General features: G+C 55.7%; 1 protein-coding gene across 4 annotated transcripts in view; it reads left to right on the top strand.

Moving 5' to 3' along the window:
- TFAP4 (transcription factor AP-4) overlaps positions 1–24,340 on the top strand; it is a 28,581-nt gene extending 4,241 nt beyond the window's left edge. The window contains exons 1-7 of one of the 4 annotated variants that reach the window (XM_057487702.1): positions 13,002–13,510; positions 20,080–20,245; positions 20,361–20,459; positions 20,832–21,002; positions 21,624–21,761; positions 22,316–22,471; positions 23,295–24,340. In XM_057487702.1, the coding sequence (XP_057343685.1) occupies positions 13,125–13,510; positions 20,080–20,245; positions 20,361–20,459; positions 20,832–21,002; positions 21,624–21,761; positions 22,316–22,471; positions 23,295–23,489 (1,311 nt within the window). In that variant the 5' untranslated portion in view covers positions 13,002–13,124 and the 3' untranslated portion in view covers positions 23,490–24,340. Of the gene's footprint in view, positions 1–13,001; positions 13,570–14,553; positions 14,579–20,079; positions 20,246–20,360; positions 20,460–20,831; positions 21,003–21,623; positions 21,762–22,315; positions 22,472–23,294 lie in introns of those variants that run through there. The other 3 variants (XM_036920449.2, XM_036920451.2, XM_036920450.2) reach the window with 3 other exon arrangements.
- The last annotated feature ends 528 nt before the right edge of the window (positions 24,341–24,868 follow it).

Raw genomic sequence — 24,868 nt, 5'->3', positions numbered from 1 at the left:
CGTAAGGATTGGGGAGCATAGGGAGGTGCTGAAACACTTGTATGCTGCTGGCAGCAATGTCAGGTGGGGCAGCTGCTTTGAAATCTGGCAGTTCCTCAGCAGTGACCATTTGTTTGACCCAGCAATTCCACTCCCAGGGATCTGCCCAGGAAAAATGAGAGCAAATGCCCATGCAAAAACTTGTATGTGGATGTTCACAGCAGCATTATTCATAGGAGCCAAAAAGTGGAAATCCCCCAAGTGTACACCAGCTGATGGATGGGTAAGCACAGTGTGGTCCATCATACAATGGAGTACGGTTCAGCGGTTAAAAGGGATGAAGTGCTGAGGCGCGCTGCAATGTGGATGGACCCTGAAAACGAGAGGTTCAGGGAACAAAGCCAGACATGGAAGGACACAGATGAATCCATTGCTAAGAAATGTCCAGAACAGGAAATACGTAGACAAAGAGTAGAGTAGTAGTTGCAGGGGCTTGGATGTGGGGACTGGAGAGCAGCTGTCGGTGGTGATGAAAATGTTCTAAAATTGATTGTGATGGTAGCACAACATTGTGACTATACTGAAAACCATTGGATCGTATACTTTTAAGATGGTGAATTGCATGTTATGTGAATTATATCTCAATAAAGCTCTTATTAAAAAAATAGTAGGCAGACTTCCCTGCATGAATGCCGTTAAAGGGCACAAGGAAGGGGACTTGAGATCCTGCTGGGTGACTGGGGAGAGTTCTTTGAGGTGACACTGCGGCAGTTGTGAAGTGATCGCCAAGAAGTGACTCTGTAGAGGAGATGCCGATTCATCCTTGGGCCTCAGCTTACGTGTTTTCCTGGAGAGTCCCCCATCCCGGAACCCTACCTTTGTCACTTGTCATCTGACTCAGCCCCTTCTTTCCTTAATAGCTCTCCCCATACTTGGAATTGTTTTAGGTCTGTGGACCTGACTTTGTCTCCAGTTGGGCTAAGTTCCATGAGGTCAAGGGCTTGTTTATGTCTTGTTCATCCTGTAGTAGGTGCTCAATTAATACCTGTTGAATGAATGAACCCATATATACTGATAACTGCTGGGGGAGATCTTGGCTGGGGTCAGTGCCTGCTGAGGGGACAGAGCCCACAGAGCAGATCAGGATGTCTCCTGGCCCAAGTGGCCTGCTTTTTCTCTCTGTTCCAGTTCCAGGGGAATGTTTCTGGAAAGGAAGCCCAAAGCCTGGTTTGGCGGGGAAGAAGCAAGAGGAGAGAGGAGCAGGAGCAGAGCGGGTTGGGCGGGCTGGGGAGGAAGTCTGCAGCCCCAGGCTGCTGAGGGCAGGGCGTCTGTGTTTGCACCTCTGGAATGTGGCTGATTCACTGGGGAGCCATGTGCAGCCACCACTGCCGCCTGGGACCTGACATCTGGAGCCTGAATTCCAGGAGGAGAGAGACAGACTCCTGCAAGCAGATGCCAGCTTTGAAGGTCAGACTCAATGATGGAGATGCTTTAGGCAGAGTTTGGAAGGGTCCCACTCTGTCCGCATGATTCAGAGAGAAAGGTGAGGCCCCCAGTCCCAGCTGTGTCCCACTCCTAAGCCAGCAGAGCCTCCATGGGGCAGCCTGGGGCAGGGAAATAAACCTGGGTTCAAAGACCAGTTACTTGACAGCTCACGTAACTGTAAAGGCTAAGGGCTCAGCTGGTCCAGTGCTCAGCAGTGGCTCAGCTCACAGGCTTGCATCTCTGGGCTCAGTGTCCTCTGTGTCACCCTACTCTCTGGCCAGCACTTCCTGAGGCTGCCAACTCCCAGCTTGCCTCTTGCCAACCTCCCGGGCTCCAGCAATAGCCTAGGCTTGCCTCTCACTGAGTCCCAGCTCATCCTGGATGCTGATTGGACAGATCTTAGTGAGGAGCTTACCCTAGTACAGGGCTGACACCCTTACAGCCATATGGAGAAAGTGGGAGTGAGGGAGTAAATCCCCCAAAGGGGCCAGTGCCAGGTGGTGGGCAGAAACAGCACACACACACCCGCCTCTGCTAGGCTGCCTCTGCAGGACTGGCTTCTGGAGTTACTGCCAGATATTGTGCTTGGTATTATGGCTTTTGCCTACTGGGTGTCCTGAGGGCTACATTCCTTAAGCTCTTGGAAGCTCATTTTCTTCATCTATGAAGTCTCATAGGATTCTTTTAAAGATTGAATGAGACAATGCATGGAAATCACTGCATGTGTCCAGAAGACGCTTGATGCTGAGTATTCAGCTTCCCATTCTCCCGATGTCCAGGTGCTGTGTGATCGGTCCTGTGGACTGAAAGAGAGAGAGAGAGAGAGAGAGAGAGAGAGAGAGAGAGAGAGAGAGAGAGAGAGAGAGAGAGAGAGAGAGAGAGAGTGTGTGTGTGTGTGTGTGTGTGTGTGTGTGTGTGTGTGTGTGTGTGTGTACGCGTGTGTGTGTGTGTGTGTACGCGTGTGTGTGTGTGTGTGTGTACGCGTGTGTGTGTGTGTGTGTGTGTGTGTACGCAGCAGACCCCTTCTCTTCAAGGAGTTCATGTTGTTCGGCTTCTCCCTTAGGGTTAGGGACACCAGGACAGGGTCGAGGCGGGAGGGACAGGAAAGGGTGGGAGGAGAACTGTGTGGGCCTCACCTGTGGGGCTGCAGGCTCAGGCCTGCCTCCGCAGGCGCCTCCCTGTGCCCTCAACTCCACCTGGGGCTGGAGGCGGGGCCCAGGCTCCAAGGAGTGGCTGCCTTGTCCCTCCAATGCCAGATTATAAGTGTGGCTGGTCATTGGACATGGGGGAGGTGGTGCTAAACCAGGCTTGCCAATCTCATATATTCTCTTTCCTGGCACCTGGCACCTGGGAGGTGGGCTAGAGGGGATGGATCCGAGGCCTGGCGCTTCTCTGAAGAAGAAACCTGGTGCTCAGAGTAGTAGGAGCTTCCTGCACAGCTTAGCAGAAACCTGGAGCTCTGAGGGCAGGGGCAAGCCTGCTGTAAGCTTTCAGCAGGTATTTGTGACCTGAAGTAAAAGCACCTCTCAGAACCTGCTCCGCACGGTGGGAGGGGGTGGGGAGCACTAGCCGAATGTGCCACCTGCTGGGCTCAGCACCCTCCTCTCCTGCCAGCCTGGCTCCGTTGGCATCGCACCTCTGAGCCACCGCAGGTCGCTGTGCACTCTTCCCAGCTGAACCAGCCAAGTCCTCCGACTCATAGTTTTTCCCAATGGCCGGACGCACGGTGGTTATTCTCAACACTGCGGGTTCAACACCTGCATGTGAGCTAACTTGGGACGTTGCATCAGCCAACGTGGCAGGCAGCAGCTCCGGCTGTCAGTCACTTGTCCATGTCCTGTGTGTGCCAACATGTGACCTTCATCCCAGGTTGCCGGGGCCGCTGCCTGGCTCTCTCCTGGGTGTCAAGCATTTTTAAATGTGTTCGTCTGGTCTCTTCTGTTATATGACAAACTCTGGAGCTGAAAGATGTAGAAATGAGAGCCACATTTTCTGAACTCTTAATGTTTTTAAAAATTTTACATATAATACACATACCATAGAAGTCACCCTTTTAAGGTGTACAATCTATGGGCTTTAGTACATTCAGAGTCATGCATCCATCGCCACAATCTAATTCCAGAACATTTTCACCATCCCAAAAAGAAATCCCAGAGGGTTCATGAATGTAAAAACTGTGCCATTCACTTGGGAGATGTTGATCATGGGGGAGGCTCCTGCACATGTGCAGGCAGGATGTGTGTGGGAAATCTCTGTGCCTTCTGCTCAATATCTCTGAACTTAAAACTGCTCTAAAAAAGAAAATCGATTAAAAACAGAACAAAGCAAAAAAGAAACCCTGAATCCATTAGCAGTCACTTCGCATCCTCCATCTCCTTGTGCCCTGGCAACCACCATCTGCTACCTGTCTAGACACTTCATGTAAATGGGATCATAACACTATGTGGCCTTTGGCCTCTAGCCTCTTTGACTTAGCGTCATGTTTCCAAGGTTTATCCATGTTGTAGCGTGTGTCAGTACTCCATTCTTGTTTATGGCTGAATAATATTCCACTATTGGGCTAGATCAGAATTTGTTTATTCATTTAACCATCCATGGACATTTGGGTACTTTTGTGAATAATGCTGCTCTGAATGTGTGTGTACAAGTTTTTGTGGAGCTGAAAGTGTTCAACCCAAGTGCTTTTTGACCAGCACGTCCTTTGACCCCATAGCAGCCCCGCGAGCTGGTGCTGGCATGCTCCCGCTTCTGCAGATAAGGTCACACAGCTGAGAGTGCTGGGAATTGCTGGTTCCTGGCACCAGGCTCCTGTGATACCTCCTGAGGTGTTTCTGGTCCTTTGTAGCAGAGTCTTGCTGGGTGCTGTCCCACAGAGAATTAATGTTACTGCCTCTTTAAACAAGGACCGTGCACACCTCAAGCCCCAGAAGCACATCGTGATGTGTTTAGGCGGTGATCCCGCTTGGTGGGGACCTGGTGAGGCATCTCAGGGTGTTACAGAGGTCGCTGCCACCCCAGATCCGTCTGCGGATCTGCGGCCAGGCATTTCCGCGGCTTCCTCTGGATGCCGTTCCCGGGCTGAACCACCCGGCTCTCCCGGCAGGTCCCAGGGCTGCCTTTCATTTCTTGCCTTCTTGGATTTAGTGCACAGATCTGTGTTCTGTCGGCGAACTTTTGCTTCTTCCACCTTCTCGCGTGGCATTGTGGGTAAGTTTGTGAGTCCTGATGTCAGACGAGGTTCCCGTCTGCTCTGCCGCTCTGGCTGTGTGGCTTCAGGCAAATTTCTTAACCTCTCTGTTTGCTCATCGGTGGTGGGGGTCACAGTAATACTATCTACTGATAACACTGGTGCGGTGTTGTGGGATTGGCCAGGGGAAGGGCGCCAAGGGACTCACTCATTACCCACCTCTTGCAGCTGCGGTGGTTCCAGACTGCAGGGTCTGGCCGCAGCCGCGGGGAGCCGAGGGGGCGGAGCTTTTTGCCTCCCTGCTCCTGGACGTGGGAGGCTCCCATGACTCAGTTCCGCCTGAGGAGGGGAAAGGCTAGGCGAGGCCTCAGGTCCGACCCCAAGGGACCTCCCCACCCTCCTCCCGACTCTGCCCCCTGCCCGGTCCCCACCTAGTGCTCCAGCACAACTGGGCAGGGCCCTTCCTGGATCTGCAGCAGGGACAGCAAGAACTTGGATACTGGCTGTGATCGTGGACCACCCTGAGTGGGTGCCATCACCCAGAGCCTGAGGCGGAAGGGCTGCTGTGTGGAGGGGACCTGGGCCACGGACGGGAGGACCTCCTCTGGCCAAGGGAGTGGAGCCTTAAGCTCCTGCCTGCCGGGGAGAAACCTCTCTCCTCGCCGCCGGCCACTGCTGCTCAGCTTCTCCCAGCCTCAGAGAGACGGTTAACCCCTGGTGTGCCGGGGGCGACCCGAAATGGGCAGCAGGGGCTCTAGGTCCGGAGGTGCTGAGGAAGAAGAGAGCCTTTCTGAAGCCAGGCCCTTCGCTCCAGCCCGGTTCCTCTCCGGAGTGCTTGCCTCCTTCCACCCTTGAAGGAGGAAGCCACAGCCTCCCTGACCCGTGGTTGTTCCTTCCTTGGCTGTCTGCGCACTGACAGTTGGCCACGGAACGTGGGTTCTGTATCACCATGTACTTGTCATTCCACGCAGCCCATGTTTTCTCCCTCCATATCCTTCACTACACCCAGGTGAGTTCTCTGCTTGCACCCAGCCTTACCTGGCTGGGACCAGGCCACCAGGACCAGGTGAGCCCTCGAGTTCAGAGGCCAGCCTGGAAGCCGCTCTGCAGGGTGGCAGCACAGGTGGCCGTGAGGACCAGGCACTGGCTTGACTAGCTGGGATAATCTCGGGCAGGTCCTGGGGGTGTGATAACAGGACTTGGTGCTGAAGCGGAGTATGGCTACCAGAGCATCATCTGTCACATGGCGGGTGCCCACATACCCAAGTGCTGCGCAACATGCTGGGATTTTGAGCCCACTCCTCCCCAGGGACAGCTCCTCCCATTCCTGGCTGCTGCCCATCGAAACCCACCAGGCCTCCTTTCTCATCAGAATGGGCTTCTGACCTCCTCTGGCCTGGCTGGTCCCAGCTCATCCTTTTCCATCCTCGGATGGGACTTGATGTCCTGCTTTCTCTGCCCCACCTCTGCCCCTCAGCTGCCCAGCAGGGACGCCGCACACCCTCTCTCAGCTCAGCAGCACCTCAGTTTCCTCTTGCTGTGCCCCTTTGCTTACCTCCCCCCTGAACCCCAGTGCTTTCTCCTGGTTTCCTACATACTTCTGCTGGGCCTCACCCGCTCGGACCACCGCCTAGGTCCCTTGGCTGACTGACTTCTTTTTATGTTACCCAGAGGCCCAGGGGCTCTGGCCTCCCCTCCCCCTGCAGACACGCACCCACACACCCTGCTGGTAGGTGGGAGGGGCTCAGGCTGGGGGCCAGGGCCCACCTGTACTGCTGTGGTATGCCTCAGGCTCCTGGCCTGCCTGGCGGGGTCGTTTTCATGGCTCTGTCCACTCACAGAGAATCAGCTGAGGAAGCATCAGCCAGCCATTTCTGTCTAAAACCAAAACAGCTCAGCCAGGGTGGCCAGATGTTGAGTTTTCATGAAGGGAATGCACCTAACTGAAGCAGACAGCATACCTGGTTCCTCCTTGTTGACATGTTGAAAAGCAGAGAAAAATGGAGGTGAAAACGTTCCGGTGGAGTGGGAGCGGAGGGCCTGAGTGCAGACCAGACCCAGGACAGGGCCGGCCTGATGATGCAGAGGAGGGGTGAGGGCAGGAGCCCACCCTGGGGAGCAGTACCGGCCCCGGAACCCGGGAACGGGGCACACCACACGCAGGCTCCCGCTCCCTGTTTAAGGGCCGGCTTCTAAGCAAAGTGAACCAGACCCGGCTGAAGAAGGAAGCGAGGCATCCAGAAGTCAGCGCCGTTGGACTTCACCGAGCCCGGTGCCCCGAGGATCTGCAGGGCCCTGGGGGTGTAGGGAGACGGGTGATCAGCCCCCTCCAACTCCAGTACCTTCCTGGGTTCCCCAAATGTGTTCAGGCTCAGATTGCCCACAAAGCATCTTGGGTGCCGGGCGCCCCCTGGTGGTCGGGGAAGCCCAGCCTGGTTGGCCCGGAGCCTTTCCTGTGTCTCTGGGAGGAAAGCGGCCTCTCGAGGTTGGGCTTTGCTGGCTCTCGTTCTGTTTTCTCCCTGCTCCTGTGTAGAGGAAAAAGCCTCAAATTAGCGGAGGTCCTATACTTCCCTTTAGGTTCCATCTCCAATTCTCTGTCCTTAAGGAAGCTCCTCAACTTCCTCAGCATCTCCCTCATGTTCCACGCATCTGTGGCAGCAGAATTCTCAAATCCCCAGTGACCGTTGCCCTTATACACTCCCCTGCCTTTGCAGTGGGTGGAACCTGTGCACGTGGTATCCCTCCCGTGGTTAGCTTATGTTCTATAGTGTGATTGACCTTGGGATAGACTGTCCAGGTGGGCCTGACCTAAGCACATGGGTCCTTTAAAAACAGAGAATTTTTTCCAGATGCTCCCAGAGAGGAAATCAGAAATTTGAAGCAAGAGAAGGATCAACTGAGGAACATTCTCTTGTTCAGATGGAGGGGTCCATAGGGCAAGGACTGATAATGGTCTCTAGATGCTGTGAGTGGTCCCCAGCCGATAGCCAGTGGCACCACAGAGACCCCCCCTGTCCTTAACCTTGATGAGTTGAATTCTCCTGACAACCAATGGGCTTGGAAGAGCAGAGCCCCATGTGAGAAGCCTGTTTCAGCTGGTGAGACCCTGGCTGAGAACCCAGCCACACTTTGCCTGGCCTTCTGAACTGTGCTGTAAGAAACAGGTGCTCTTTTAAGCCAGTAGATTTGTGGAAACTAGTTACACAGCAAGAAGAAACAAATGCACCCTCAGTGCAAAGAGAACAGGATTCTGGACACATGCAGGATAAAAATTTAAAAATGAGGAGAATCTGTCCTCCTCCCTCTGGGTGCTGTATAGCCAAAGCCGCTCTCCTGATGGTGCTCCCTCCGGGCTGCAGTCTGAGTCCATGTCCTTAGGGTTTGCCAGCCAGCCTGCGTGGAGGGCCGTGTTCTGAGCAGGGCTGTGCCGACAGCACCATCAGAGCAGACAGATCCCCCTTTGGCTGAAGAAAGCTCAGTAACCTACAGCTCTAGGGGACCCCCATGATTTCTGGGGCTCTCTAGACTTTTGGACATCTTTAGGGCCAATAAACCTGTTTTAAAATAACAGCTTTATTAGATAGAATTCACGTAATATATAATTCATCCATCTGAAGTGTACCACTGGGTAGTTTTAAGTATATTCACAGAGTTACATGACCACCACCATGATCAATTCCAGAACATTTTCATCCCACCAAAAAGAAAACCTCTGCCAATTAGCAGTCATTCCCATTCCCTCCTTCCTCCAGGCCCTGGAAATCACTCATTTACTTCCTGGCCATGGATTTGCCTAGCGTGGACATTCCATTTAATGGAATCATATACTATATGGTCTTTTGTGACTGGTATCTTTCACTGAGCATCATTTTCGAGGTCCACCCCTGTTGTGGCATGTGTCAGTACTCCATTCCTTTTTATGGCTGAGTAATACTCCACTGGATGGATAGGTCACATTTTTTGTGTCCATTCATAAGTAAAGCCTGCTGATGGCTCTTGTTCACTTCTCCTACCTGGAACTTGGGGGTGGGACTTGGGGAAGGAAGGTTGCCGGGTGGGCTCAGATTTGACAACATAGAGGGAAGAGGGCTGATGTTCTGAGGAGCCCGAGGCCACACTGTGCACCAGCTCTTTGCTCCAGGCCAAGCCAGCCCCTTCCCATGCCCGCTTTCCAGAGGAGTGTCACACCGAGGTACCCAGCCCACATCCAGCTGCAGGTGGGCCGCTGTTAGCTCAGTAGATGATAATCTGTATTTCTAACATAGATCATCACAGACAGTTATTTGATTACAGTCTTTACAGAAAACTCCCTTTTAAAGGGCAGGAAGTCTTGTGAGCTGATTTTTATATCACCTGGGTGTCTCTACTGTAAAGCGAGTGAGTGCCACGTTCAGCAGCACAGAACCTTACAACACGCCTGCTTCCTTTCACCTGTGTCAAGTTCTAAGAGGGAAGGGAAAAAGTTCAGCCTGTCACTCCCCTGCACTTTACCAAACCCTGTCATTCTCCCTGGGCCAGCTCAGATGTCCCTGGCCGCTGCTGCGCATAGCAACCCGCTGCCAGTGGTAACAGCAGCTGCCACTAATGCCGTGACGTGCCAGGTGTGCCACCGACTTCTCATGGCAGCCTGCAAACTAGGTGCTGTGCAGCCTGTTCTATAGACGAGGAACTTGAGTCGGGTGAAGGAACTCTCCTGCAGTCACCCTGATAACACTTGGAGCTGGGGTGTGGGCAGAACCTGGATTCTGAACCACAATGCACAGCTTCTTGTCCCTCTCTAGAACTCTAGTCCAAAGAGCAGGGAGAGTGTGTAGACAGAAGAGGTCCAAGGACTGCGGCCCCAGGGTGGGGATGGGGTGCCCCAAGACACCAAGCAAAAACCACTTGAAGGTCAGATGTGGTGGAGACAGAGCTCCTTGGAGGGCACCAGTGACTTTAAGCAAGCAGTTTTCATGGAGTGTTGGGGCTGGAAGTGATCAGGGGAGGAGAGTAAGCGTAACACCTAATTCAGGGAGTTTGGCAGAAACAGCGCTGGGGTAGTGGTGACTGGCAGGGCATGTAGGGTTGTGGGGTTTTTGTTTTGTTAAATGGGAATAACACAGCTTGCTCTTGGTGATGGCAGTGATCCTACAGAGGCACAGTGAGCACATCTGCTGGACAGGCATCTGATGAACACGCATGGAGGGTTCTCCATGTGGACAGATGCAGACATTCATCCAGACGTGGGCTGGTGCCAGATTGCAGGTACAGGTAGGGAGGCAGAGGTGGCAATGGGAGCATGTAGGATTTCTTCCAGTTGCTCCCATCTTCTCAGAGGCACAGGATGTGAGGTCATCAGCTGGGAGTGAGGACAGGGAGAAGGTGGTGGAGGTCTTGAGGAGGCAGGACAAGGTGAGAGGGAAAATGGACCAGGGCAGTAGGAGGAGCACTTGGGAATGCTGGCCTGGCATGTAGAATCGGATCAGTCACGAAGGCTGTGGGATTTCCTTTCCCAGCTCTGTTCGCTCTTGTGGGTAGGTGCAGGGCAGGTAGGGTCAGACCTACAAGGGAGAGTCTGTGGGGGTGATTATACTGATGGGCCAGGAATTCTGAGATGGATAAAGAGGGAACTGAGATGAAGGGGCAAGGTGTTGGTATGATCAGTGGGGTCAGGCAAACTACAGCCCACAGGTCAAATCCAACCCCCTGGCCACTCCTAACTTTTTTTGGGTGAAATATATATAAAGTTTGTCATCTTAACCATTTTAAAGTGTGCAATTCAGTGGCATTAATTACATTTACAATGTTGTGCAACCATCACCATTATTTCCAAAATTTTGTCACCCCAGAAAATCTGTAGCTGCTAAGCAATAAATCCCATTTTTCCCCTGCCCAGTAACCTCTAATCTACTTTCTGCCTCAGTGAATTTGTCTATTCTAGATATTTCATATAAGTGGAATCATACAATATGTGATTTTTTGTATCTGGCTTATTTCACTTAGCATGATGTTTTCAAGGTTTATCTGTTGTAGTATATGTCAGAACTTCATTCCTTTTTAAGGCTGAATAATATTCTGTTGTAGGGATACTCCATAGTTTGTCTATTCATCAGTTGGTGAACAGTGGAAGGGTTTGCATCTTTTGGCCACTGTGAATAATGCTGCTGTGAACACTTGTAAACAATTATCTGTTTGAGCCCGTTTTCATCCTTTTGGATACATACCTAAGAATAGACACTTTGGATATCTATTTGGAATTGCCAGGGGGCAGGTTGTAACCTGCTGCTTTTGTATGGCCCATGAACTAAGAAGGGCTTGGTAGACAGAAAAATGCCCTCCTGCACCTTAACCCTTGGAACCTGTAATTACATTACCTCTTATGGCAAAAGGGGCTTTGAAGATATGACTAAATTAAGGCTCTTGAGATGGGGAAATTATTCCGGATTATCTGGGGGGCCCAAGTTCATCATAAAAGGGAGGCAGAGGGTGGAGTCAGACTCCAAGGAGATGTGATGACAGAAGAAGTTGGAGTGACACACTTTCAAGATAAAGGAAGGGGCCAGGAGCCAAGGAATGTGGACAGCCAGCCTCTAGAAGCTGGAAAAGGTAAGGAAATGGATTCTCCCTGGAGCTATCAGAGGCAAGCAGCTCTGCTGACACCTTGATTTGGGCCAAATGTAAACCTTTTGGACTTCTGACCTCCAGAGAATAAATGTGTTGTTGTAAGTCACTAAGTTGGTAGTAATTTTTTACAATAGCAATAGGAAACTAATACAAATATTTTTGACATGGGGGTTCTAGACTGCACACTGGTTGGAGTTTAGGAGCTGGGAAGGGAGGTTGAAGGGGTCAGACTAAGGGATGTACAGTCTCCCGGGATGAGAGGTGGCCTGGAGTTTGGGAGCTCCTGCTGCTGCCCCACAGGGGTAAGTGATGGGAGGGGCCGTGGGGTGGGAGCAGCTGAGCCAGCATAGGGGTGCGATGGTGGTTGGGTTTGTGCACCTGAGCCCAGAGCTCTGGATGAGGAGGTACTTTTGGCAAAGATGGCCAGGACAGTCCAATACTGACAAGAGCCGGGCTCTGTCAAGACAGTTCTGTAGCAGAAAGAGCAAAGGTAGGCACTCCTCCTGGCTCTCATTCATTCATCAGGTGGAGTGCAGTGGCTCACTGTATACAGTTGTATACTGTATCCTGTATCTTTTGCTGTCCCCCATGTCATCGTTTCCTGCACACATTTCCTGTCCCCACAGTGAGGCCTTTCAGTGTGACATTAAGGGGTCTAGGATCTGTACTTAGAGAAACCGCCCAACAGGTTGCTTTAAGGATTGGAAATCATGCATGTACAATTGCTGGCATCTACAAGGTGCTCTCAATATCTAGTAACAATAGTGGTTCCTACTAACAACAGAATCCTTGTTATTAGTAGGAGTGTTTCATTTAGGAGGCTCAATTTGGGTGGAACCTTTAAGGCGGAAGGGACTGGGAAATGCGGTGGGCAGGAGCAAGGACATTCCAAGGCAGGCGTGGTCTTCCTGAGCCTGGGGCCCACCCTCCAGGAGCAATGGGAGGGGCCGAGCGAGGGCGCGTGGACGCCCAAAGACCCTGGCGGGAGAGCAAGTCCCGCTCTGGCTTCGCGGTGAATGAGAAGCTGCAGCCTCTGGCTCCCCAGGCCAAGCTGCAGCGGACCTCCTGCAATCCAGCCTTCCCGAGGAGGAAGAAAGTGGTGGGGGGCTAGGAAGGGACCCTGCAGCAGCCACCAGACCTCCCTGTCGCGCTGGCAGCCTGCCCCGGGGCTGCTGCTGTCCTGGCGCGCCTCCACCCTTCCCTCCCCTGTGGGGCCCCCCGCTTCCTACGGCAGCCCCAAGATCCTAGGCGCCCAGCGCGCCCCTCTGCCCTTCCTTCCCCGGCTCCGGGATTCCCCGGCTCCGGGATTCCCAGGCTCCGCTGCCCAGGCCGGGCGGCTAGCTGGGCATGGAGGGAGGGAGGAGGCTGGCCGGCCTCCGAAGTCGACCCCAAATTGCATGTGGGAAGCGGTGGCTGTGACGCGTTTCCAGGGGGCCCTGGGCTGGAGGGAGCGCGCCAGAGCGGCTCCTCTCGGTGCAGCTGCAATCGTGAAAGAGAATAAGCCCCGCGCAGCACCCCAGGCCGCCTTTGCCGGGCCCAGCTGCGCGCTCCCTGTCCTCGAGGGCAGTCCTCGCCGGACCCCAGGCTCACGGACTAGGTTCCCTCGCGCTGGCTTTTTTTTTTTTTTTTTTTTTTTGCAAGGCTTGCCAACCTGTCAGCTGATGAACCTCATCACCCATAGTGGCGCATGTAGCTGGGCCGCAGCTCGCTCCGTTCACGCCTAGCCCTTGCCCCACCAGCAGCGGCTCCCGGCTCTCCGCGCGGCAAGGGAAGCCCGCAGACACCACCACCACTAGTCGCTGGGGTCCCGTGTCCCTCTCGCCACGGCCTCGCGCCGCCCGGGGGGCGCTGCAAATAGTCCTTTGTTTACATGCAATTCCTTACTCCGCGGAAGGAGGCCGGGGGAGTGCTGAGTTTTCACCAGCTGTTTCCCGCCTTGAAACAGACATCTGATCAGCTGCAAACACACACACACACGCGCGCGCGCGCGCACACACACACACACACACACACACACACACGCCCTCGGAGGCAGGCCGGAGAGACCTCCCTCCCGCCCCTCCCGCCCGCCGCCTGCCTCCCTCCCCTCGCCGCCGCCGCCGCCAGCATCTGGGACCGGCCGATTCTGCACCTCCGTCCGGCGCTGCCCTTTGATTCGGATTTCCATCTTGCATTCTCCGACGGACCGCGGGACCCGGCTCGTGCAGAGGAGGGGGGCCGATCGCTATGGAGTATTTCATGGTGCCCACTCAGAAGGTGCCCTCTTTGCAACATTTCAGGAAAACAGAGAAAGAAGTGATAGGAGGGCTCTGTAGGTGTGTACTCCTCCTCTCCCCCACCCCCTCCCCACGATTGCAGTCCCCGGCCAGCCCGCCCGGGCGGCCGCGCGTGAGCGCACGCATGGCCCGCGCTGCCGACCCCGCTCGCCTTTCTTAGCCGCCGGGGCGGCTGTAGCCCCGTGCGCCCGGCTCGTGCTACCCGGGGACCTAACTCCCTCGGAACGTGGGGCCCCCGAGCTGCCCCGGCCACTTTTGTCCGCTGCAGGCGGACGAGTCGCGACGTTTGTAAATTGCAAACAGACCCACGTGGTTCTGCAGCAGTCCCGGCCATGCTTGGTGCTGGTGGCTTTCCCCCTGCGTTTCCTCCTCCCCCCTTTCGGTGGCGGCTTCCTTCCTCTCCCCACTTCCTCGCTCTCTCTCGATGTGCCCCTCCAAAGGGGTCTTGGGGGACCGGGGTCCGCAGAGCCGGCGGCTACAATGCAGCCACGCCGGGGCTCCGGGCGCGGGGGGGTGCGGGGAGCCGGGTAGTGAGTGTTTGCAGGGAGCGGGGCTGCAGCTGGGTCCGGGGGCGTGCTCGAGTAGAGAAGCGGGGGTGGGCGGGACCCGAGGGGGCTGGCCCGGCCGGCCGGGGGCGCCGGGGACCCGGGCACGTTGGCGGCCGCTCGCTCGCTCTTCGCCCGCGCCCGGACGCTGTTTACTAGCGAGGCCTGGACGTGACTCTGCAGCCCTCTTGGAGTAGGCGGACCTCGGCGCGCCGCCTCTCGGGAGCTGTAGTTCTGTCCCCGCTGGTGCGGCATTGTGGGAGTAGTAGGCGCGCTGGAGCCACGCTTTCGCCGCACAAAGCTCTGCCCCGGCGGTTGCGGTGGGCGAGGCAGGCCCACTCCCGGGGCTTTTTGGGCAGGGGGCACTAGAGGCTTCACCAGGCCGTTGCCTGCCACACGTGGCTCTCCGATGCAAGCTATCCCATCCCACGCCCCTTCCCTCAGCCATAAATCGAAAGCGACTGGTCTCGCAGCCGAGTGGGTGCGTGGGTGCGTGGACCGAGGTTCGTAGCCCTACCCCCGGAGCCACTTTTCAAGTTTGGCCCAGGTTGCTCCAGATCCATCCTTTTCCAAAGGGTGATAGGTTCACACACCGTCCGCACCCGATTCGCCCAGGACACTAGTTAAAATGCGCATGCCCGCAACTCCAACCGTCGGGAGAAGGGCCTGGGGTTCTGCATATCGAGCAGACCCGCGGGACGGCTGTGCTGCGGCCCGAGGACTTGCGGCCTCTTTCCCGCCGCGCTGCTCTAGGAGGGAAATGGTTCCCCAGGGCTGGGGCCACGTGCTCTGCCGCCAGGGGTAGGCAGGGCGGGATTGAGGGAGGAGCACGGGCGGTGTGGCCCGGGCTGGTGGACACCAGGGACTGCAGAGACCCAGCTTGGGGGAAAGTTGCTACCTCTGTATATGATCCCTGCCACCCCGGTACTTCCATCCTAATTACTCTCAAGTTCAGGGTGGATGGGCTAGAGCTGTGGGCAGCCAGTAGGCCTTCCTTGAGTGCTGGCCCTTCCAGAAGGTCCACCTGGAGAGCCTAACTGTAATACATTAAAAGAAAAAAAATTTGGAGCTCTTAATATGTTTCTGTGGGCTCGATTTGCTAGATTTTTTTTACTTGTCACAATCTTCCTCTGAATTAAGTGGCGTTATTCCTGTGTGGGATGAAGACATGGTCCTGGGAAGGGGACCAGCTCCAGCAGTGGTCGGGTGGGGACTTGAACCCTGATCCCAGAACCTGGTTCTTAAGCTGAGCTGCTGGTTGCTTAGGGGAGGGCTGGGCAATGGGGAGGTGGGGTTGAGCTGCCCCAGATGCTAGAGAATATGTTTGTTCCTGACTCCGGGCAGCCTTGGCACAGTGGGCCCTCTGTTCCTGGCCCGTTCCCCAGAGGAGTCCAGCATTCCCCCAGGAATTTATACCCAGGACTCCGGAAGAACTCATGGATTTCTCTAGGATTGGCCATGGGATGTGTGCTTAACCTGCTGAGCTGCAGGACAGTTGAAACCGCACATGGTGGGTGTGCAGCTGGGTCTCTGGGTTTGTTCGTTTTCAGAAGGGGCTGTGGGGTGAGGTGGGAGGCCTGTTCAGGATCCAGTATATGGGGTGGGCAGGACCTTCTGGCCAGATGGACTCACTTCTCAGGCTGCTGGACTTTGCTCCATCCCTCAGTGACTAGCAGTGCTCCTTGCCTCTCCATCTTGCTGACTTACCTGGGGACTGTGCTGCACAGTGGCCCCTGCACAAGCTGTGTGGTTTTGAACCTGTGTTGCCTAACTGCTCTCAGTCTCTGAAATGGAGCACCTGTGGAATTTGGCTGTGTGAATGGAAAGTGCCTGGTGGCCGTTGAAACAGCACTCAAAACTCTTAGGTGCAGAAGCATGGTGGTCTTAAAGAGTTTACTTTTGCCCTCAGTGTGGGAGAAAGAGAACTCCCCTCAGGAGAAGTTAGAGAACAGTTGGGGGCTTTGGTGTGTGTGGGGTCACTGATCTGGTGTTTATGAGGCACCTACTTTGTGCTGGGATTGAAGAGACCACAGTGAACCAGAACTGGCCCCAGTCCTCAAAGTCCTTGAAGTCCTGTGATGCTACACGGTCTTGTCAGCCCCCTAAGAAATCTGTGAGTTCTCCCAGAGTCCTGGGCACAAACTCTGGAAAAAAGAAACACCCCGTTATCTTTAATCGTTTTACTCCTCTCTTTTAAACTTCACCATGACCCTAGGAAGCAAGGCAGTATCCCCCCATTTTACATATGAGGAAACTGAGGCTGCAAGAGATGAAGTGGTTAAGTTTGGGCTTCCACAGCTACTGAGTGGCAGGGTGGAGTTTGCACTTGAACCCACTGCAGGGCTCCGTCTGAGGGGCTGGAGAAATCATTGGGAGAGGCAGGGGTGTTTCCGATGACAACAGCCTGGACACGGTGTGTTCTGAGACCTAGGGCGGGGATGGCTGGCTGGTCAGAGAAGAGTGTATGGATAGTAGCATGGGGATGGGTGAGGACCCTGGGCTGCTTCAGTGCTGCTGCAGAGAGAAAGGTGAGCCCCTTGGGTGTCCTTGGGGAGGGGCATCTTCTCCCTCCTGTCCTCTTTCTGGGGTATGGGAAAAAATCTTGTGTGAGTGTTCCCAACTCTGACTGTAGATGGTGCTTGGCGGGTATGTGAGTGACTTCAAGCAGTGTGAAATGAGAGTTATCAGGCTGATTTGAGGCAGGAGGTGTCGGGGGAGTGGGGACTACTTGTCCTTGGGCTAGGTGGGAGGCCAGGCCAGGCCAGGATCTAGATTTGAAGAATGTGCTCACTGCCCCTGAACCTCTGGCTGGAAGGCTGGTGTTATTCCCAGGGTACTCTGTCTGGGGGTACTCTGGTGGTGGAGGGGTTGCAGCTCTCATCTTAGCACCCAAGGCTGGTACCCAAACTGTTCCTTGGCTGCTGGCTGCCCAGCCCCAGAAGACTGGCTGTCCAGGGGCAGTCAGGGAGGGAGAGAAGCAAAAGACACTTGGTGTCAGTGGACAAGGCTACCTTCACTGCTCACCTGGGGGGGTCTGAAGTTGTGCAGGGGACAGAGGACCTTCCAATCACTGTAAATCATGTTTGCGTCTGCAAAACCCAGCAAGAAATGAAAGATTCTTTTAGACCTTGGCAGAAAAATCCATTTTATCTAGTGCAGTATAAACTGGAAATTCTAACTTGCCATCCCTTATGGGAACCCAGTTGGTCAGCAGTGTGAACCTCTGGTTGGCCAGCACTCCACCAATCAGAACTCCCGATTAGCCATGATTCCACCAATCGGAACCACTGGTTAGTCCCATTCTGTTAAAGAAACTGTTAGCCAGTATTTCCAGGATTATTTAGGGGAGTTACAGTTGAGAGTCTTGGTGGCAGCCCAGTCTCTCAAGAGGAAACGTAGCCTTGTGGTGAAGTCTGTTTTCTGGGACTAAGTCTGCACTATGTTAACCAGCAGCTGATTCCTGAACTAGGAGGCTGGGCTGATGCACTTGGTGGCTCTGGGGACAGGATGAAACACTGGGAAGAGCCAGGATGAGCAAGCCCCTGCTCCTCCCTGCCTGGGTGCCAGGACCCTTCCTGTTGGGGCTTTGAGGCGTGGGCCGCACAGTCCCCTTTGGCCTCCCCAGCTCGTGGGCATCCCGAGGAGAAGGGAGGGGCTGAGGGTGGGCTCCCCAGGGCAGAGGACTGGCCAGCCCCCTGCAAACTGATTCCCCACTGCGCGCTGAACTGATGAACTGAGCTCTGGCTTGTGCCGGTGAGGGAGTGGGCGGGTCCGAGCTGGAGGCAGGGAGAGCTGGGAAGCGGGGGAGGGTCACTGCACCTGGCTCGGCCCTGCCCAGCTAGCACGCTGCAGTCTTGGGCACATTACTTCATTTTTGCGCTGTGTCCCACCCCAGGAAAGGCAGAGCACTTTTTCTGGAGGCCACATACAAGGCTCTGTAAGAAGTGGGCTGTGTGCAGGAACTGTCAGTAGAAAGTGCCATCAGCAGGTGAGGGAGGAGGGCATGGTCTTTGGGGTCTGCAGGCACCTGTTGTGCGGTGGTCTGGCTGCCTGACCTTGGGCACATCCCTTACCCTCCCAGGACTCTTGATTCCTCATTACAACACAACCACCCAACCGGGTGTCATTGGGAGTCAGGGAAAAATTTAAGAGTTCTGTGAATGATCAGACCTAACGTGATGGCAGTGCATAACATACCACATGCTTGGCCCTTTCACTGAGTGCTTGGCACCTGTCTGTCGGGGTGTCCTCACATCCCTCCTGAAGGGAGTGGTATGCTGTCTTTTCAGGACATCTTTCTTATCTCTTCTTTAATCCACCCTTCACAGATGGTCTGGAGGGCACTGCGAGGCTGGGGAGCCTGGGCTCAGTTCTCATCCCCCAAAAGGTGGGCAAGCTGCAGCATATCAGGCTCCTGATCTGCATCCTGTCCTTTTCTCCACCCAGCTACCCCTGCCAGCCCCACTGTAGGGGCACGGAAGCTGGGAGAAGTGAGGTGCTCAGAAGTGGGGGAGTCAGGTGTTCAGCTGTCTGACTCTGGAACTGTGTCCCTCCCTGCTCTGAGTCCTAAGACCCATCTGCAAAGTGGGGGTGAGGGCCCTCTTTCCAGCACTGACATTCTAAGCTCCTGTGAAGGACCTGCACCAGGGAGAGGGCCCCAGGCAGGCCCTGGGGTGCTGTCTCTGCACCCCCAGCAGCAGCTGATGTGGAGCCTGCCTCCCGGCTTAGCTCCAGCTGACTGACTACCCTCCCTGTGTGGAGAGCAGGCCAGAGCCCAGGAAGGGGCAAGGATGAGTTCAGTGTCTGAAGGGAGCTGGGGTGAGCCAGAGGGGCCAGGAAAGGCCTTGCATGTCTCCAGCTGTTGCAGATGTGTCCCCTGTTGGATTTTCAGTCAAACTCCTTCCTGCCTGGGGATGGGCACAGAGTCTGGGCACCTCTTTGAGCCCAGGCTTCCCCGTCAATGGAATATGACTGTTCAGAGTCCTTTTCTCATTTCCCCAGACCCAGGGGTCTGAGCTCTCTTGGCTCAGGCCTGGACCAGGTCACCCCAGGAAGGCCCCTCTGGAAGGAGCCAGGGCTGTGGCTTTGGGTGGGGCTGGTGGCCTCTTCTAGGAGCCTAGCATCTGGAAGCCATCAGACCAGGAGTAGGGGGGGCAGGCTGCAGGAGAGGCCAGGGAAGGGCGGCATGCCTCCTCCCGGCCACACACAGGCCCACCCCTCGGGAGCAGAGGCGCCGGGCCCATAGGCCCCACTGCTGTCTCTGCCTCCCGCCAGCGCCTCTCGGCCTGTAGCCTCGCCCCCTTCCTCTGGCTGCCTTCTCTCTCACCCTACCGGTTGCTGCTCCTGCAAGATGCAGTCACATACTGTGCAGTAGTGCTGCTTGCTGCGTGCTGGGCACCTCACGTCTCTGGCACAGGGTAGTGGGCTTGGGGGAGAACTGTCCCCAGGGGTTTAGCCAGGTGTCCCCTTCCTGGAGTGAGAAGTACCTGTCTTGTCTTTGAAGTCTTAGCTCAGGGTGGCTGGGGCCAGGCAGGGGGCTTATATAGGAGATTGTGGCTGGAGATAGGACTGCGGGGATGGGAAATAAGGAGGGTTGTCTCCTTGTTCCTCAAGCCTGTGAGGCTGAAGGAGGTCTGGGCGCACAGCAAGCTTCTAGGTGTAGGAGCCAGTGTTTCTGATTATCTTCTGGGGCCCGCTGCATCAGAATCACAGGGATTCTTGCTCGCCATGTAGATTTCTGGGCCCCATCCAGACCTGCTGGCCAGTGGAGCCAGGACCTGGGGTCTGCATGCTTATTTTGACAGCCAGGCATCCCAGAGCACATGAACCCATTTTCCTCCTGATCTGCCTAGGGTATAGGCACAGACATAATGGCATTTTTTTGTAGTGGGAGGGATGCAGGTTACCCTCGGGCCCATCTGGAGCTGATCGTAAAGACAGGGGCCCACTGGGGGCAGGACAAGGAGGGCACTTAGCCTGAGCGTGTCCCTGTCCTCCCCTGTAGCCTTGCAAACATTCCACTGACCCCTGAGACTCAGAGGGACCAGGAGCGGCGAATTCGGCGGGAGATTGCCAACAGCAACGAGCGGAGGCGCATGCAGAGCATCAACGCGGGCTTCCAGTCCCTTAAGACCCTCATCCCCCACACAGATGGAGAGAAGCTCAGCAAGGTGGGTGAGGGCCAGGAGGGCTTCCTGGAGGAGGAGGTGGGCTCAAGCGGGAAGAAGGAGATGAGCTGTGGCAGATGCTGCCCGCTGGGGCCCTGACTTGCCCCCCAACCTGCAGGCAGCCATTCTCCAGCAGACAGCGGAGTACATCTTCTCTCTGGAGCAGGAGAAGACCAGGCTCCTGCAGCAGAACACACAGCTAAAGCGATTCATCCAGGTAGCACCCCGAGAGGCCTCCCACCCGCGATGCACTGCCCTCCTGGTCCTCCCTGCCTTGGGCATGTCCTGGGCCCAGCCATTGTCTCATCTTCCCCACTGGCCCGCCTACTTCAGATGTTGCCTTCCTGCCCAGGCCTCAGTTTACCCATCCATCCAGGGCAGTGGAGTGGGCTCTGAGGGCGTAAGCCTGTTCTGCTCCCCTTTCTGGCCTCTGGCCATTTGTTAGATATGCAGAATGGGCGTCCTAGTGCCAGCACACCTGGATTCGACAGCTTTGGGGGGCTGTGATGGACCCCCCACCTCCCCATTGGAGTGGCTGTGGTGGTATGGGGGTGTCAGGGCGCATTCACCTACCGCTTGGGATCCCCAGGAGCTGAGTGGCTCGTCCCCCAAGCGGCGGCGCGCAGAAGACAAGGACGAGGGCATCGGCTCACCAGACATCTGGGAGGACGAGAAGGCGGAGGACCTGAGGCGGGAGATGATTGAGCTGCGGCAGCAGCTGGACAAGGAGCGCTCCGTGCGCATGATGCTGGAGGAGCAGGTGGGGCCGGCGGGCAGGCTGCGGTCTGTCTCTCTCCCTTTCCTCCCGCCCCTGCGTCCCGTGAGCGGCTGTTCACAGGAGCACCTGCTTGATGCCAGGCTCAGGAGTGGAGGTCCAGTGGGGGGCAGGCCGGGCAGGTCCCTGCCCTCATGGGTGAGGGGGAGGCTAGTCCAAGACCTTACATGGTGAAAACATGTGACCGAGCTGTGCACCGGTGATGGGCATCAGGAAGGGGGTGTGGCTGGTGGTAGCGGTGCTGCCCCACGGCTTCCCAGGTGGCAGGTGGCTCTGGAGAAGGTGAGGGTGCAGGATGGCTGGGAAGACCCTGTTCCTCAAGCCGAGGTTGGGAGGCCAAGTCTCACAGTGAGCCAGGCGAAGGAACTGGCATGGGCGGGGGCCTCGAAGCCAGAGGGAGAGACAGTGTGGGGCAAGGGAGGCTGAGGCGGGGGAAGACGTGAGTCACAGAAGGCTTGGTGGCTGTGGGGTGACCTTCGGTCTCCATTGCTGGGGATTGCAGCAGGGGTGGGTGTCTGTGAAGGATGGAGTGGGGCTTGGGGGGCCAATCTCTGCAGTCCGAGGCACCTGAACCAGGGAACTGACCCCCATCCGTTCTGCCCCCAGGTGCGCTCACTGGAGGCCCACATGTACCCGGAGAAGCTCAAGGTGATCGCACAGCAGGTGCAACTGCAACAGCAGCAAGAGCAGGTGCGGCTGCTGCACCAGGAGAAGCTGGAGAGGGAGCAGCACCTGCGGACCCAGGTGAGCAGGGCCGTGGGCGGCCAGCGGGGCAGGCAGGGGCCTGCAGCTCGGTACTGCCACTCTGGTGACCGGGCGTCTTGCACCATTACTGCCTTGATCCTTGCGGCAGCCCTTGGGGCTGGGCTATCGCTGTTCCTATTGTCCTGATGAGCAGCTGAAGCACAGAAAGGGTAAATAACATGTCCAGGAGCCTCCGCACCTGGGGACAGGGATTTGAACACCGGCTGTCTAAAGCCAGAGTATAAACTCCTGCCTACCACTGTGTTTATTAGCCGTTGGAGCGCTAGATTGGCTCTGGAGAGTGAAGGGGCCATGGGATCGCAGGTGGCTGGAAGCCCATCTCTAGGCCACCTTTTCCTCATTTCTTAAAATATGAAATGAATGGAGGAGAGGGATTCACAAACCGGCCAGCCCCGTGTGAGTGAAGGAGGCCTGAGCCTGTGGTGGTGGGCAGAGGGCAATGGTTTCGGAGGGCTGTCCGCACCCTCTGGTGGCAGAAGGGAAGGGCAGCTCCTGGCCCCTTTGGAGAAGGACTGAGGGCCTCTGTCTCACAGCTCCTGCCCCCTCCGGCTCCCACCCACCACCCCACGGTGATTGTACCAGCACCACCGCCCCCTCCCTCCCACCACATCAATGTCGTCACCATGGGACCCACCTCCGTCATCAACTCTGTTTCCACATCCCGGCAAAATCTGGACACCATTGTGCAGGTACCTGGGCTCAGGGAGGGGGCAGCATGTGGGGTTGTCCTGTAAGAGGCCCGTTGGGGAGATTAGGAATTGGGGGACTGAAGTGGATTGAGCCAGGGCTTGAGCATTGTGGGGAGAGGATCAGGAAGCCAGGTGAGTCTCCATCCCCCAGGTGGCAGGTGGCTCTGGAGAAGGTGAGGGTACAGGATGGCTGGGAAGACCCTGTTCCTTCCCTCCATGTGGGGTGTGCTGGGAGGGTCCTTGGCTCCCAGAGGCCCTGCCTCCTGCATCCAGCTCTTGGGTTGGTCCAGATCTCACCTCCATCTCACGGGACCTGGGATGGGGTGGAAGTGGCACTGGGTGACAGTTAAGCCTCCTACAGAGAAGGAAGACACAGAGGAATCAGCTCTGTGTGTCAGGCCCAAAGTTACTGCTGGGCCTAGCTGTGGACCGGACCGGACCACTGTGGGACAGCCAACGATATCACGGAAACCAACACCTGAACCAGAAAGGCCAAACAGGAAAAATACCTGCCAATTCCTGGACTTCAGTTGCACATAAACCCAGCCCACTGTAGATTGAAATATCAGAGACCTTCCAAAGGCAACAGGCAGACTTTGAAATATGTAAATAAATTAAAGAGACTTGCGATTTCAGGCAGCCCTGCACTGTCCTCTCCTCCCAAGGGCTTCTTCAGCTCAGCAGAGGGGCTCTAATGTGCTTCCCCTGCACTCTGGCGGGCTGCCGGCTGCTTGCCAGGCGTACCTCTGGACTTGTCGGGTGTGTGTGGTGGGAGACACAGTGGCTGTCCCTGGCCAGCCGTCATTGCAGCCTGTCCCCCTAGGCGATCCAGCACATAGAGGGCACCCAGGAAAGGCAGGAGCAGGAGGAGGAGCAGCGGCGAGTGGTCATCGTGAAGCCGGTCCGCAGCTGCCCCGGGGCCCACGCCTCGGATGCTGCCTCTGATTCGGAGGCTTCGGACAGCGATGCCATGGACCAGAGCCGGGAGGAACCAGTGGGGAATGGGGGGCTTCCCTGACCACCCCCAGCCCTCCTCTCCCTTCTGGGGGCTGGAGGGGGCCGGGGGCAGCAACAGGGAGAAACACAGGTGAACGAGTGAGGAATTTTTACAAAATTACGACGTCATTTGGGTCTCTTTTATGACCTCTTTTTCATACTGTAAATCGACCATTGAGTGAAGCCACCCAACCGGAGGTCCCGGGGGCTGGGTGGCAGGAGTGTGTGGGAGCCCCGGGACACCTGGGGCTGGGCCTCGGCCCCGGAGGCTGGGGGAAGCTGACACTCAGGTGCCTGGCCTTTCTCCGCCAAAAAGCATTTTTTCATTTCAACATGTTTTTAAGAACAGGGAAAATCAAACAAAACCCCAAGGTATTTCTGCCCTCCCCAGAGCCAGCCCTACGACTGTCAGTTTTAACTCCCCCTTCCCTCAGTTTTAACTCCCCCTTCTCTCCTCTGTTTGGTTTTGTCTTTCCCCCTTTAAGCACTTACACAGGTGGGGGGGTCTGGCTGGGTTGGGGCGCTCTGGGGGTCCGGTTGCTTCTCGGTTGGGGTTTGCTGCTGCCCTTCTCCCCCCCTCCGACTCGTCTCAGCACTAGGATTGGCCGTTCTCACTTCCACCCAGCCCCCACCTCCCTCCAGGTTGCCCATCTTCGACCCGAAAAATGTCTTTGTCTCTCTCGGTTTTGTTTGTTGTTGGTTCTTTTTTGGTTTTGGTTTTGGTTTTGTTTTGTTTTTGTTTTCGTTTTTTACAGTTTTGAGGTCTTTGTGTTCAAGAAGCTATTATATTTTGTTAAGAAAGTGGGGGAAAAAAACCAAGAGGCCACCGTGCCTTTATAAAGAAACAAAATAAAGTTTGTACTTTGTTTTTTAGATTCTGTGTCTTCTGGGTGCATGCTGTCTTGAGGGGCTGGGGAAGGCTTCCTGGGCTAGAGTACAGGTGTGTTTTGGGCTGCCAGAGGGGACTGGATGTGGTTGAGCATGATGACTCTCCCAACTTGTATGTGGTGTTTCCGGGAGAAATAGGGGTCCCAGATTCCCTGGGATTACTCAGAGTAATCTGCAAAGATGGGAGATTGTGGTGGGAGTGGGAGGGCTGGCTCCCAACTTCTTGGCAGGAGGCAAGGAGAGAAGGAACAACTAAGCCACAGATTCCTATCTCCTAGAGGGAGGACACAGGATCTTAAAGGATCTTGGTTGATCGCTAGGCTTTGCCACTTCCTTAGCTTGTGTAACCTCCCTGAACCTCAGTCTCTTCATCTATAAAAAGGAAGGGAGCACTCGAAGTGTGTTTAAGAGTTGGTCGGCAAGATGTCAGTTCGAATTTGGACAAACCCTTGATCTTTGAGCCTCAGTTTCCTCTTCTGCAAGTTGAGAATCGTAATGGCTTATTGGGTATGG

This window comes from Manis pentadactyla, chromosome 10 (genome assembly GCF_030020395.1).
Source record: "Manis pentadactyla isolate mManPen7 chromosome 10, mManPen7.hap1, whole genome shotgun sequence".
Lineage (NCBI taxonomy): Eukaryota > Metazoa > Chordata > Mammalia > Pholidota > Manidae > Manis > Manis pentadactyla.
Note: the sequence above shows the minus strand (reverse complement) of the source record. Positions and strands in the feature narration are given on the sequence as shown.